Below are 14,268 nucleotides of genomic sequence, written 5' to 3'. Positions count from 1 at the left end.
TTACGAGCTTTTAAGCCCTCGCAGAGCTACGCATCCCATTTTCCGCCACTGCACCGAAGTTGGCAGCCAAGAGATTAAGGCTACGTCGCGTGAATTTTATTATTTATTCTAGGCCTATAATGAATCGTCGTTTAGTTTTACAGCCACATTCATACGGGAGATTGAGGAATATACGGGAACGCATTGCACTTTATTTGGTTGAAAACGGTCAAGACCAAGAATTGGCCTCAAAATCAGTGAAAATATGGTTAAAACCGGGTTTTTCCCGGGATTTTTGTTGTCAAAACTCAGTGGTAGCGCGCACCGTAACTAACTGGCAGCAGCGGGTTGGCGTTAGCACGTAGGCGTACGGCGCAATGTGACGCGCACGCACGGGTGCATAATATGCACAGACCAACTTTCAGTGCCAGAGAAATAGAAAAGAAAAGAAAGGAAGACAAAACTGAAAAGGTAGGCCTATGGATGGGTCGGGTTGTGGATTATATGCATGGTAATGGATTCGGTTAAGAGATTACCCGCCAAGATGATAAAAATCGTGAGGATACGAGAGGAAAGAAGGAAGCTAAAAATGAAAGAATAAATAAATAAATAAATAAATAAATAAATAACGTAAAAAAAACTAAAATAATGAGAACAGAATTAAATAGATAAAATTAAAACGGGAAATCACAAGCTAAGCAGGAAATATGAAAAACGGGAACAAAATGTAGAAAAAAAGCCAAAACTAAAAGGAGAAATGTAAGAAATGGTAGATTTATAAAATAATGCATGGGAACGGGCTCAATAAATGAATAACATGGAAACGGAAATCACGAGCTAAGCAGCATGGGAACAAAATAGACCTATGCAAAAGAAACTGATGAGAAAGAAAGGAGCTAAATGAATAGAAAAAAAAAAGAAGAAGACAAAAAAAGGTAGGCCTACGGGTAGGCCTATTATACAGGTTATGATTACAGTAACTAAATGAAACGGGAGCAAACTAAAGAGGGAAAGAAAGAAACTAATCAGGAAAATTAAGGGAAAAAAGAAGTTAAAATTAGAAACTAATCACGAAAAATAAGAAAAATAAATAACAACTGAAGGAAACGGGAAATCACAAGCTAAGCAGCTGATAAAAATGAAGCTATACAGGGAAACGTATAAAGGATAGCTTCAGAAAATAATGGGAATGGGGCAAGGCCAAGATAGATAAATAACATGGAAACGGAAAATCACAAGCTAAATAGCATTTTGTTTTAATGGAAACAAACTAGGCCCGTGCAGAATAAACTGAAAAGAAAATGGAAATGCAAGAAGGGACAGGTTTAGAAAAATAAAATGTACCTTTCAATGATTCTACCTTTTCAGTAATTCCTCCTGTTTTAGTGATCGCTCCCATTTACTCATCTAGCGGGGACCCGCGCGAAGCGCGGGTATCCCGCTAGTATAATAATAAACTATCTAGTTCAAAACTTTCATTATCTATACTAATTTCCAGGGTGCATGTTTTTTTAAAGTCACACATAGATTTACTGTTCACAGTTTTTATAAATATAGATCAGATTATTTTGTTTTATATAAATAGATATCTGGTTTACTTTACATTTTGTTCTTTGAAAGTTCATCCACCTTGACTTCAGTTATGTAGGCTCTTTTGATTGTCAAGTTACTTCAGTTAGGTGAAAAAAAATACTGTTGTGTTGCCCTCAAGTGGGAAAAATGGGAAAGTTTTGTCGGTCGGTAAGATTTCTTTTTCTTTTTTTTTTTTTTAAACCTTCAGTTTTTAAAAATTCCCTCAAATATTAAATAATGCATCTTCAATTAGTGGGCATTTGTCAATTTTGACTTCTGGATTGCTAGACATGTTAGCTAATCAATTTAAGACAAAATAAAATATTAATTTTAAGCGAAAAACATTGATTTTTTTAAACAAATCTGTAAAAATCATCATTCAAAAAAATAGCGACCCTGATTTTTCAGGATTTCAGGTCGGTTGATTGAGGACAACACAACAATTTTTTTTTTGGGGGGGCCTTATGTAGGCTCTTTTGATTGTCAAGTTGAGTAATTTCAACTTTTGATGCTCTAAGTTAAATCAATTTCAAGTGTGTATTGTTTAGGCCCTTTCCTGTTTCCCGCCCGCGTCCAAAGTGGAGAATTGCAAAATATTTTATTATTTTATTTATATTTTGGATTTTCTCTTTTAAAGTAACTTTTAATGAATCCCATTTCCTACTTTCAGACTTTGATCATATCAACTATAATGATGAACAAACAAAGAACATAAATGTACCATTACTTATGTATAAAATCAAACATAATTGTAAAATAATTCAATGCATGTTCCTAGTCAAAACGGGTTGATGTAGGTTGCGACAACTTGTTTTAAAATAAAGAAAATAATAGATAATTAATAATTAAAAGTCGCCTCATTCCTTGTTTCCAACAATGAAACAGGAAACTAAGAATCAATTGTGAAGGGCCTTAATTAGGACTAATGTCAATTGCAGCCTTTGATGTTTTAAGTTAATTGGTTTGTCAATTGGTAGACAAGTCAATTGACATTCAATTATGCAGATACAATGTACCAGGGAGTGTGTGAGGAAGTACACTTGAAGTTGAGAAATATGAATATTCATGAGAAAGTTTTATTACTAATCTCGTTAGCATTGTTGATAAATGTGCAGGAAATGGGCTGAACATTGCGTTTGTGGCATGCAGCCCTTCTTCAATCGCATCTAAGCTTGCAACTACTCAACATCTAATAAATGTTACATCTATCTGAGTTTGATTAATTTCAAACTTCATCAGTTTCATCTTCGGTCATCAGTTATAATAATAGTTTTCTACAAGGTTTATCATCTTCAGTAGGTTCAATTCATCAATGTGTCAGCTACTGTGTATTTTTGCTGCATGTACTTGTTGCCGGGACTCAATATTTTAATATCATGATTATTGAGTGAATGCTTTCATGATCTATGTTTTACCGTCATCGTAATTAAAACAAAAGACACTGAACTTTTATTTTGTTACACACAAGGGAAGAAATTCTTTAAAGTCAGTCAGTCAGTCACGTTTTCTGCATGCTGGTTGGCTGTACACCATCAAGGTCCCTAGATAGCCTAAGGTTTCCTACGCTGTCATAACATGTCATTCATCATTTGTCATCAGTAAATGACTCCAACAAGTAGTAAACTTTGCCACTTGTTTTCTGGTGAAGATCTGCACTAACACTTTAGAAGTACATTCATGTATGTTACAATTTTGTTAGCATTATGAAGAATTTACATGTGTATCGCTAACTCAAAGGTGGAAAGGATTCCACAAAGGACATCACTATTTAAATCGACCTGCCAGCCAGGAGTGAACCATCATTTTCTTGCAAGACATTGACAACATTGTTGAGAATGGCTTTAATCAAGACAGGATTAATGTTCCCTTTCACTATGTATGCATGGATATATGCTTTAGTGAAAACAGGAATGATAAAAGGTATGTTATCTGATTTCTCTTTTATTTAATTGTACTGAAAATGAATTATATTGTTTTGGAAGTGAACATTATTTGATGTGTTGGCCAGCAGGCCCGTAGCCAGGATTTATTTGGGGGTGCTGATTTTGAAAAAGTGGACCTTTTTTTCAAAATGTTGACCTTTTTGGACTGGGTTGCGGATTTGGACATTTTTGGACCAAAAAGGCATAAAAACCCTCTATTTTCTCGCTCGCTACGCTCACAAATGGGACTTTTTGGGTCATAAAAGGGGACTTTTTGGGCCTTTGGCACTTGGGGAATGCACTGCACCCCCTGGCTACAGGCCTGATGGCCGGTGACCGGTGTGTTCAAGTGTTGGGTTCTCAAAGTTTTGCAAATATGGTTTTCTATGTACATGTGTGTAAAGCAAAATTACATCTCTCTTTTAAGGGGGTCAGGTCCTGCCCATGAATCTGCTATGGGTCTAATGAGTGATATGGCTAGTGCACTGTGTTACCTTTCGTGTAACTTGAATAATTTGAAAAGTTAGTTTACATAAAGGGGTACACAATTATGATGTTTTTACATGTACATTTCTTGAAGTATTGAATCCAGCACCTTTTGGCGACAGAATAAGGTTATGGTACAAATGCATGTGAAGCACGCAAAAATGTGCACTGAAGTGGGCAAATATGAGATTAATTTGGTCAGAAACCTGTATTCAGGCATCAACATTGGGGGGTGATTGTATGGACCATCCCCCTGGCAAAATATTGGGGGGATTTATCCCCCCCCATCCACTAGGATCTACGCCTATGGAACAAACCAAAAGATTGACGAAGTCCTATGAATGAAACTAGTTTTTTTGTTAGAGAAGGAGGGAGTGTAATATGTCAATTACATTTTCCCTATGCATGCTATTAAGGACAGAGATTTGGAGGGAACATGGACCTCTTCCAACTTCATTAATTCTGAAGTGTAAGTCCAAAGTATATAAAACTATACATTTTTGGAAAGAAAATGAGTTGAAATGAATATTGAAACCAAAATGTTCAGTTTTTAAAAAATCACCAAAAAAAAACACCACTTTTTGCCCCAATTTTTTCTTGACAACATAAAAAAAAAATCAGTTACGAGTAAGGTTTTCATAAAGTAGAGATGTGAAATTAGGGAAGGTTTTTTATTTGTTTGATACTTTCTTCATTTTTGGAAATATTTCGGTTTTGTTACAGTAGGGATGTGGTCAGCTATAAAACAAAGCTTGTAATATGACTGCATCAGTCGTTTGGCTTGTTCCCTAATTGAGCTATTGATAATATCTTAATTAGGTCATCTTTGGAGTGGACTAAATTCAGAGAATTTCCTGTAAGTTCAAAGTTTTAGGCCATGACATAATGGCTTGTTATGCAAGCAAAAAACATATCTTTGGATATTATCATGGTGACTGTTAAATTGCTCCAGCAGTTTGAATTCTAGAAATAATGTGTATCATACATGTAGAACAGTACCAACCACCAAACTACCATGTTACAAAGCATGTTTCATACATGTACAAAGCTGTACCTCTTACAGTAACAAACCCAAGGAACAAAACATATTGCAGGCCTAAAATTTCAGTGAGATTATGAGTTATCAGAAAAATAGGAGCTAAAATCTGCATTTTAATGAGGAGTAGAGTGTATGTGTATTTGTGAAACGTATGAAACAGGGATACATTTTCTGTCCCATCCTGATAAACTGGGAATATGCCTGCAAACAGGTATATCCCCAATTTTCTTACTATGCTAATGGGCTATATAACCCCCCAAGAGGGCGTTAAAGGCATTAGTTAGACATATTGGGGGTGAGATCCCCTATTGCATAGTACAGAATCGGACAAATACACATATGTGATGCGATCAAGCAAAATCAGCTGGAACTCGGAAATATTGGTGCCTTGATCAAACCGGATATTGCGCCTTATAAGAAATTAATGTATGTATGCATGTATGAGATATAGCCGAACAGAGGAAATATTTCCTTTTGTTTCCTGTTGTTTTAGAAATCTTTAATTGCTCATATCATTTGGAACTGGTTGTTCAATTTCAATGGGGTTTTCTGCAAAATGCAGCTTTGTAAATGATTTACATTATAATCCTGTAAGAAACTGAAAATTTAATATTTCCGCGTTCTGACTGATTTTGATTGATCACATCACATATCTGATTCCATAAACTGGGGATACACACACATGATTTCCCTTGGCAAAGTGGGGACATTTCCACACATGCATAGCGACATATCATAGTCCCACACATGCACACACACACACACAATGTTACCAATATACAGTCATGTTTTACAAGAAGAGGTGCGTCGGTGGTTGGCTGCAAACGAGGACACATTTAAACTATGGACTTACCTGCAAATGATCACTGTCCTCACTTCACATTCGCGGAGGTCTGCAGTAGGTCGCAATTGCATGCCAAATTCATTTTAGAGATATGTCCGCTATTGTGCATTAAATATAGCGAACTCAGTTGGTAGGCGCATTTCGTACTGTGTATCATACATACCTATATACACAAAAAAAATCATCATTTTGGTCCTTGGTTTGTCGATTAAATGTTGATTCAAACATCCTCGTCTTGATAGAAATACACAATGTCCACGGTTAATGGCAAACACAAACAGGGATGGGTGTGTGTGTGGGTGGGAGGGGTGGTTGAGGCTGTAAGTAATTCCACACACCTTCACCTTTTTATTGTTTGACCCTCCACAGATAGGAAATGAGTGGGCGACCTCTGAAACAAAAATATTTATGTTTACAATTAGCTTCATTAGACTTTTGGTTTGTTTTTAACTGTTGCTGTAATTTGATTTTAATTTAACTTTGATTCAGTACTAATTCAATTTGTTTCTGTTTGTTTTTGTTTTTCAGGTATATTCCATATAGTTTTTCGTTCCTTGGATGTCATTGAATATCTCCTTGACCTGCACGATGCTATCACAAAGAAAGTAGAGAAATATGATCAGGAGAAAAAAGTTTGTGACAAACAAGGCTCTGGTGTCTTACAATATCTTGACATGAATTCAAATCAAGACAAGAAAGCTAAATTCTATGAAACTGGACATGTGTCCTTCACTGTTGCACAAACTCAATTTGAATCGGACTTAGAGGACCAGGTCATGACCTTTGACCAGGTCATCTCCAATGAATGCGATGGATTTGATAGTAACAATGGCAAGTTTAGTTGCCCGATTCCAGGAGTGTATGTGTTCTTCTTCAGCAACACAAATTACGGAGATAAGGATGTCGTTTCGCTGATCCAAGATGATGTTCTTGTTGATGCATCTTTGTATGAAAATAATGGAGGCAGTAAGGTGGGGGATCAGGTCAGCCATATGGCTGTGTTGCAGCTGAAGAAGAATGACCAAGTTTGGTTGAAATGTGCCAAAGATGCTGATGTCAAAACTAAAGACCTCAAATTTGCAACTTTTTCTGGTTTCTTGCTTTATGAACAATAATAAAAGAAAGACTGAGTGAAGACAATAATACTTTTGAATGCACTGTAAATAGTTTTATTACACCAAAAACGCTGTGTACATATTCATTTGGAATTTTTGATTAAGACTATTATAGGCCTATACATGAGTAAGTGAGTTCTTATGGAATTGAATTGAGTTTATTTCAGAATACTTTATTTGTTATAGGTATCAACTGTTGAACTCATAAGATACAATGTACAAGGTAATATTTATGCTTCATTATATGACTATAGAACTACATGTATAATGGATTACATGTAGAGTTGCACCAGAGGATGATTTAAATGCTTACCAACATCCACTTTAAAACAATTTTGTAAACTGAAATTTCACTATGGTAACGTCAGTCTACAAGAAAATGAATATAATCCATAGATAAAATGTTTTGCCAAGTTTTGTTTACAAATTAAGTGTACTGCTAACTGTCCAGCGTGTATCATTTTGCACATGATCCTATCTACATGCTTAACATCGCGTGCGTATACGTGAGGACTACAATTTAATGTAATGCTTAAAAAAACTTCGCAAAACAGAATAGTGTAAAGTACATGTATTCTCTATAAGAAGAGCTGACTATAGTCTTGTCTCAAGTTGAGAGTAATGCCATGTTGGATTTCACAGTGGCAGATTCGAATTGTGCAAGCTAGCCTAATCCCTTGATGCACACACATGGAAGGGCAATTTCCCCCATAAGCTGGTGATGTAACAGCGTAAACACACCGAATCGAATCTGTCACTGCAAAATCCAACATCTTTTCAATATAATATAATGGGATTTGCAAGCTCAAATGACAGTTAAACCCTGGTGATTAACACTTTCGCAATGGTTTTGGGATGCTAAATTATCCTCTGGAGTTGTACATAATTATGTTGCTTGGAAGTGTACTGTAAAAGTGGAACTTTTTGCACTTCAAGAAGCTAATTTGAAAATATCATATTGTACCGGTCGTATTCATTCCATTAACCGCCCAAGGTGATAACAAACTCATTTTGGGATTGCGCTTATTTTGGGTGGGTTCTTACTGTGTACACACAAACAAAGTCGAGTTCAAATTTGACCTACGCCGACTTTAGGCTCTGTGTAAATGGGGTCATAGATAAAAACTCGGTATGGCATAGATTCAATTGCAAATACATCTTGAAATCGCCACGCAGGAATTTACATTATCATTATAAAAGTACATTTAGAGTGCTTAAAATCTCACATGGTCATGTAATTCTACAGCTATTCTCATTTTAACTTTAGATTGAGATATTTGTTATAGATATGTACATGCAGATATGAACATTGACCTGAAGTAGTCAATAATTGATATGATATACAAATTAATGTACTAGTATTTACTAACAAAGCAATACAATGAAGCATATATGTCGTAATGTGTCAAATGATACACTTGATATAAGCTGCGTATAACATAATTATACAAATAAAATGAAACAGGTACATGTATTATGATAAGAAGGTTCAGTACAGATAAGTCATATTTATTGTCGAACTAGTAATTTCTTAAAATCTTAGCTTAGAGTGTAAATCATTGTACTTTCTGTAACTTACTTGAAGGCGACATAATAAAAGCACATATGTGTACAAATACTGAATCTGGCTAAGACATTTAATAGTGTATTTGTAGTTACCTATCTGACCCTTAAAAACCCACTGCTCACAAACAGGCATAAGAAATTACAAAATTGTTTTACTCCTTTGAAAGTTCAATTTTGTAATAGATTTGTATCTATAATAGATGTGCATGTATTTGTATACAGACTGCAAAAGAATTTAGTGTCAGTTATTTTCACCACTGTATATTATCCTAAACAAAGACAGATAGGTCATAACTGGAAATTATCTTGGATTTTAAGACCTCATTTTTGTTGAAATCCTTCAAGAAATATAGACACAATGATCCAAAATTCTCATTCATGTTCAAAAATTGCAGTTTGCTCCATTGGATGCTCTATTGATTTGTACCCAAAGCATTCTCAAACAAGAGAACTAGTGCCATGTTATCTATAACAGTCAAATTTTCAGCCAAAATGCAACATTTGATTTTCTTCCTTCCCAAGGCCTTAGATCACTTTTTAATTTTGACATATTTATCTTTGTTTCTAGGGTATACAGGGGTGAAAATAGCTGGTACCTTAATTCGCTTGCAGTCTTTTGGCTACCGTAAAACCCCGTCTACAAGCATATAGTGTGCTTCTGATGAAAGCTACATTAATCCAGTCGCCATTATGGAGTTTGAGAAAATAAATTAAGGATTCAAGCATATACAAACAAGTATTATTTTAAGACCGATCTATTGTATTGGTGTATTAACGCTTGCTTCGAATTAATTAAGCTTTTATAAAAAACACTATATATGCTTGTAGACGGGGTTTTACGGTATTGCCTTTGCAACAATGTTCAGTATACAAATATTGACTGCTATGTGGGGCATGGTTAAAATTATAGGCCCAAGGTGATCTCAAAACCATGACTATGCCCCGAGTTTTAAAAGCATCGATTTTGGAAAGAGAAACTAATAGTTTCAATGCGAACGGCACAGATTACAATCTGCGATTTCCGCATAATTATAGTGCGCGAAAACATTAACGCGTGCGTAATATCATTTTACGCTGGGAACAAAGCACACGCAGAACTATGCCCGGAGAATAGTTACTTTTGCGGGCATAGTCAAAACTATGCCCCCTCTTTTAATCAATCAGATGGCGGTAATCTTTAGATGAGGTATTTAATAACAAATGGTACATGCACATGTAGAACTTCTGATTTCAGGACAAGACAGTTGAACGAAGAGCAGAAAAGCCAACGCTTACATAATTTTGTTACAGCAACTAATTAGTACAATAATTGCAGTTCATTATGATATTATGGTTCATTTCTAGCCCAGCAGTTTGCAGCTATAGTTGACCTCATTGAAAACTGTTTCATAAGTTCGAAGAACCTTTTAAAAAACCTTCTGAGCTGTAAATACATACTTCATACAAGTAGTTCCTTGACACTGTTCCTTCTCTGCTATAAAATAACTTTGCCAAAGCAATTAACAAATTGGCTCATAACCAGAACATTTTTGTACATACAACTTTTTATTGTGACTTAACCTAACTGTACACATGTAAAATGTACATGTAGTGCTATGACTTAATACATACATTACCATTGCTATCAGTCGGAATTGTACAGCATTTTTCATGACTTGGGTTGTTGACCCCACACCAAAAATGTTGGGGGATTGCTATTGCAATACAACATCTCTTGCACACAGGAAATGAGTATTAGTTGAATGAGGGAGTGTCACACCCCCATACCATAGACTGTAGAAAGAATACACACCTCCCAGTCTCCCACCCGATCTAGTGATGACCATACATGTGTAAAGTAACTTTCCTAATTATTCAGAGCATGAAGCTAGTAGAGTGTCCATAGTGCCTGGTATGCTATGGTGATCATCGCTCATATAAGAAACAAAAACTTAATCAATCCCAATCCAAACTTAACAGATTGGTTGTGCCAATGAAACTCATTAAGCTAAAGAAATAATAAAATTGCTTGACTGATTTCAATTGATTTGGTACCATTGTTACATGCACAATAAGTTCACCCACTATGTACACATATGCACCAAAACTGGAGTAAAGGTAGAAAGAAAAGTATTTGTAACAAATTTCTCAAAAAATGGGGCGGCCATGGCCTCCCCGGCTGCCCACTTGCTACGGCCCTAATCGAGTCACAATGAATCGCAATATCAGAAAAAAGAAAAGAAGTGTGTGCCTCTTTCTACATTAGTGATATTCTCTAAAAACTTGTTCATCCTCTCAGATTAGTTGGGATACAAAAGTGAGTTCTGAGGTCTTAGGGTATACTTTTTACTTGGTATACCACTACCCTATTTTTGCCTTTTTCAGAACATACCACATCACCTTGTTCAGTGATTCGTATGTCCCTTGGCTCATCCAGGCCTGTAATAATGCCCCCTGTATGCACATAGCCCATTGTGTCATCTTGAGACTTCTTCTGCCATACATATTTGTATATGCCATAATTGTACCAATAAGGCTCATTTTGGCAGATTGCATAAATATCAGCATGGTCTTTGGGAGCTGGTGCAAAACGGGCTTTGACAAATAATGTGGTCTCGAGAGGTTGGAAAGAGGCAACTTCACATTCTTTTCTTTTTTCATCGTCAAATGTAACTACTCTTATCTTTTTGGAATTTCCCATCAGTATTCTATCATGTGAATCCATATCTATGAAATCAACATCAATTCTCATGCTGTAAGTATGGTCAAGTTGTGTATCTGTTTTTAAATTAAATACTTGTATTTTGTCACATGAGAAGATCAATTTATTTGAATTGGGGTGTGATGTAATCATGGGAATGTGGGAGTAGTGAGATGTACCTTGCCTTTTCTTGCTATGTACATAAATCATACCACCACCCGCAGAGGACCTACTGGGATATTCTGAATTTATATAGATGTTCATATCTTTTTAATAGCCTTTTTAATTCCTGGTGGTATTACAAACAGGTTTCCCCAACCTTCTATTGCAAACAACTTATTCTCATAACCCAATGTCAGATCATGACAATTCATAGCACCTGTGATTGTATAGAGAGAGTTGTTACCTTGGTTCTGGACATCATCAGGTGATGGGTACACCTCTATCTTGCCTCCCACATGCACAGCTATTTCCCCATCAGCTAGGATGGCCAGGGGACCTGGTGATGAACTCAACTTGATAGATTTATGGAGCTCCCACTTGAAAACTGTTGGAAAAATATACAGAATCTACCTTTTACTAGAGGGGATGCTAATGTAGTGATTTTATTGGTTTCACGTCACATAGTTAGATTGTAAAAATTAATTATATATTATACTATATTAATTTTATCCTGGATGGGTTCCTGCAGGTACAAAAACCAGGTAACGAACTAAAGCAGGGGCGGATCCAGGATTTCGAGAAAGGGGACACTCCAGAAAATGTGACCCAATAGAGCGTAGCGAGCTAAGCGTCATAACTGGTGGGGTCCAGGGGCCGCTTAAAGGGTCCAGGTGGGGTCCAGGGGTGAAGCCCTGGCGGTGGTTCCGGGGGAAGAAGCTCCTGGGTTTTGGGCATTTTAGACAGGCCTATTTTGGGGGTATTTTCGTTACTTTCAAAACCAATTTGAAAATTTTGCTTTATGTTTATGGTAAAATATTGCACGATGCATGAAAACACTCCATTTATGACATTAAGTAAAAACAGCAATTCCACAGATATCTTATGCACCGACGCTTTATAGGCCATGGGCTATTCGGGCTAGGCTGATTCAGGCAAATTATTTAGGTTGATTGAGAGTGCCAGTGGCGGATCTAGAGCAGTCAGAGGTGGGGGGCAATTTTAGAAAAAATGAAATAAAATTTAATAAAATGGCCGCGGAGCGGCCATCGCGTCACGCGTGCATGACGCAAGGGGTGTCTGAAGGGTGATGTGCCCCCCTCAAAAGAAAGAATCTTTTGCAAAATGAAGACCGAATTGAAGTGATTTGGTGGAACATTTTGGCATTGTTATTGTGTCCATGAAGCCTTTCGGGGACAAGTTTTCGCCATTATTGTAGGCCTATAAAAATAAATTATGTTAAACATAAATTGGCAAATGCGCGAAAGCAGATGCGAAAATGGTCACTTGTAGGCCTATATCGATTACGCAGGGGGTTGTCTGAGGGGAGATGTTCCCCCCTCAGAAGTTGACAAAATTTGCAAAATGAAGACCTAATTGAAGTGATTTGGTGGACCATTTTGGCACTATTAGTAGGGATGGCCACTGTCAATACATTATATGCTAGAACGGTTTCCTACTTACTGTGTGTGTGCATGTGCACTCGCCAATGTATTTTTCTATGCAAAAACAGCTCCATGCACTAAATCCAAGCCCTGATAAATGGCAACAGTACTTGTTGTGGTTCAATTTATAGGCCTAAAGCAGGGTGTTTCAAGAAATTCCTTATTCTACCAGAAAACAATAACCAAATTCTTTCAACACCTGATGCACAGAATGGTGTCACTTCAACCTGTTGTTGTTCTCATCTCATTAATTTACAGGTTGTCACTGACTACTACTACGGGCCCAACATCATTCCACAAACCATTTAACAACAAATCAGGGACTTTGCTGCTACATAAAGAGTGCACACCCTAGACATTCCACAAATAACCATCGCAACCAGGATCAGCTCCCCAAGTTTTGTATGGGTTGCAACGAGACAATTAGCAGTAAGTTCCTTGTCCAGGGGAATTTCAAGCTAACTCAATTTTCCAGAGCATACTTGGCACTGCCAGGGTTCGAACCCGCAACTTCTCGCACCATAGTCGAACGCCTTAACAATTGAGCTAACTTGACTGCTCAATTTACATTTGTGAAGTGTATGAGTACATCAATGTGGCATTTTCATGCAGTTTTAAATACACTGCCATGTTTTTACTTAATTATAATAAAAAGAAATCTGAGTTAATTTGGGCTATATGTAAAAAATTATGGACATTTTTGGGCTATTTTAGGGCAAAATTTGGCCTAAAAATGGTTAAAATATGCAAGTTTCTAACATTTTAAACCATTTTATGATGTGTAAATGGTAGTTATATTAGGAAAATAAAGGGTTTTTGTTGATAGAGAAGTGATAAATTATCAAAACTGTTAAGTGGCAGCACATATAAATATTTGGCATGGATTTTTGGCTGGGTGAAGTAGGACAAGCGAGATATAGCATCTTGCCCAAGGATACAACACATTGGTTCTGGCAATAAGGTTCAAACCCACAACCTTGCGCTCATATAAAATTGAGCCATCTAACCATTAGGTCACAGTGCTCTATACTAAGCACTACATGCACACCCCTCTGTAACACCCTAGTTTAAAAATGCCAATTTATCCTTCAATTTTGGGCTCCTAATACAAGCACTAGAGGTACTCTATTTTGTTTCCCACTCTCACAATTCAATATGGTAGATTTACCATAGTGTTACACACATAGCTATTCTGAATTTAAATCTATCTTTGAATCCAATCCAGTCCTGGTGGTGTTGAAATGCATGTAACAAATGTTTCTTACCTCTATCCTGCTCTCCAGCAAATATGATATCTCTAATCACTTCATCTATATGAGGTCTCATGACTCGATCAGTGGCCCAACACCGCTGCATCAGATCCAATAGGGGATGTGCTGCAATGTTAGTGATATCTGGTCTTCTGTCATCAGTTCCTACCAAATACATGATTTGCATTCCTTGCATATCTTTATAGGGGAC

General features: G+C 36.6%; 2 protein-coding genes across 2 annotated transcripts in view; both read left to right on the top strand.

Annotated features, from left to right (window-relative positions):
- The window catches only part of LOC140153215 (saccharopine dehydrogenase-like oxidoreductase), a 73,958-nt gene that overhangs the window by 22,862 nt on the left and 36,828 nt on the right, over nucleotides 1-14,268 (top strand). The gene's annotated exons all lie outside the window — the stretch shown is intronic.
- Nucleotides 2,967-8,590, top strand: LOC140153218 (caprin-2-like). Its single transcript, XM_072175902.1, has 2 exons — nucleotides 2,967-3,471; nucleotides 6,371-8,590. The coding sequence occupies exons 1-2, from the start codon at nucleotides 3,387-3,389 to the stop codon at nucleotides 6,955-6,957; spliced, it is 672 nt and encodes a 223-aa protein (XP_072032003.1). The 5' UTR covers nucleotides 2,967-3,386; the 3' UTR covers nucleotides 6,958-8,590.

Source organism: Amphiura filiformis, chromosome 5, assembly GCF_039555335.1.
Source record: "Amphiura filiformis chromosome 5, Afil_fr2py, whole genome shotgun sequence".
In the NCBI taxonomy this organism is placed as follows: Eukaryota; Metazoa; Echinodermata; class Ophiuroidea; order Amphilepidida; family Amphiuridae; genus Amphiura; species Amphiura filiformis.
The sequence above is the reverse complement of the archived record's forward strand: the minus strand, read 5'-3'. Positions and strand labels throughout refer to the sequence as shown.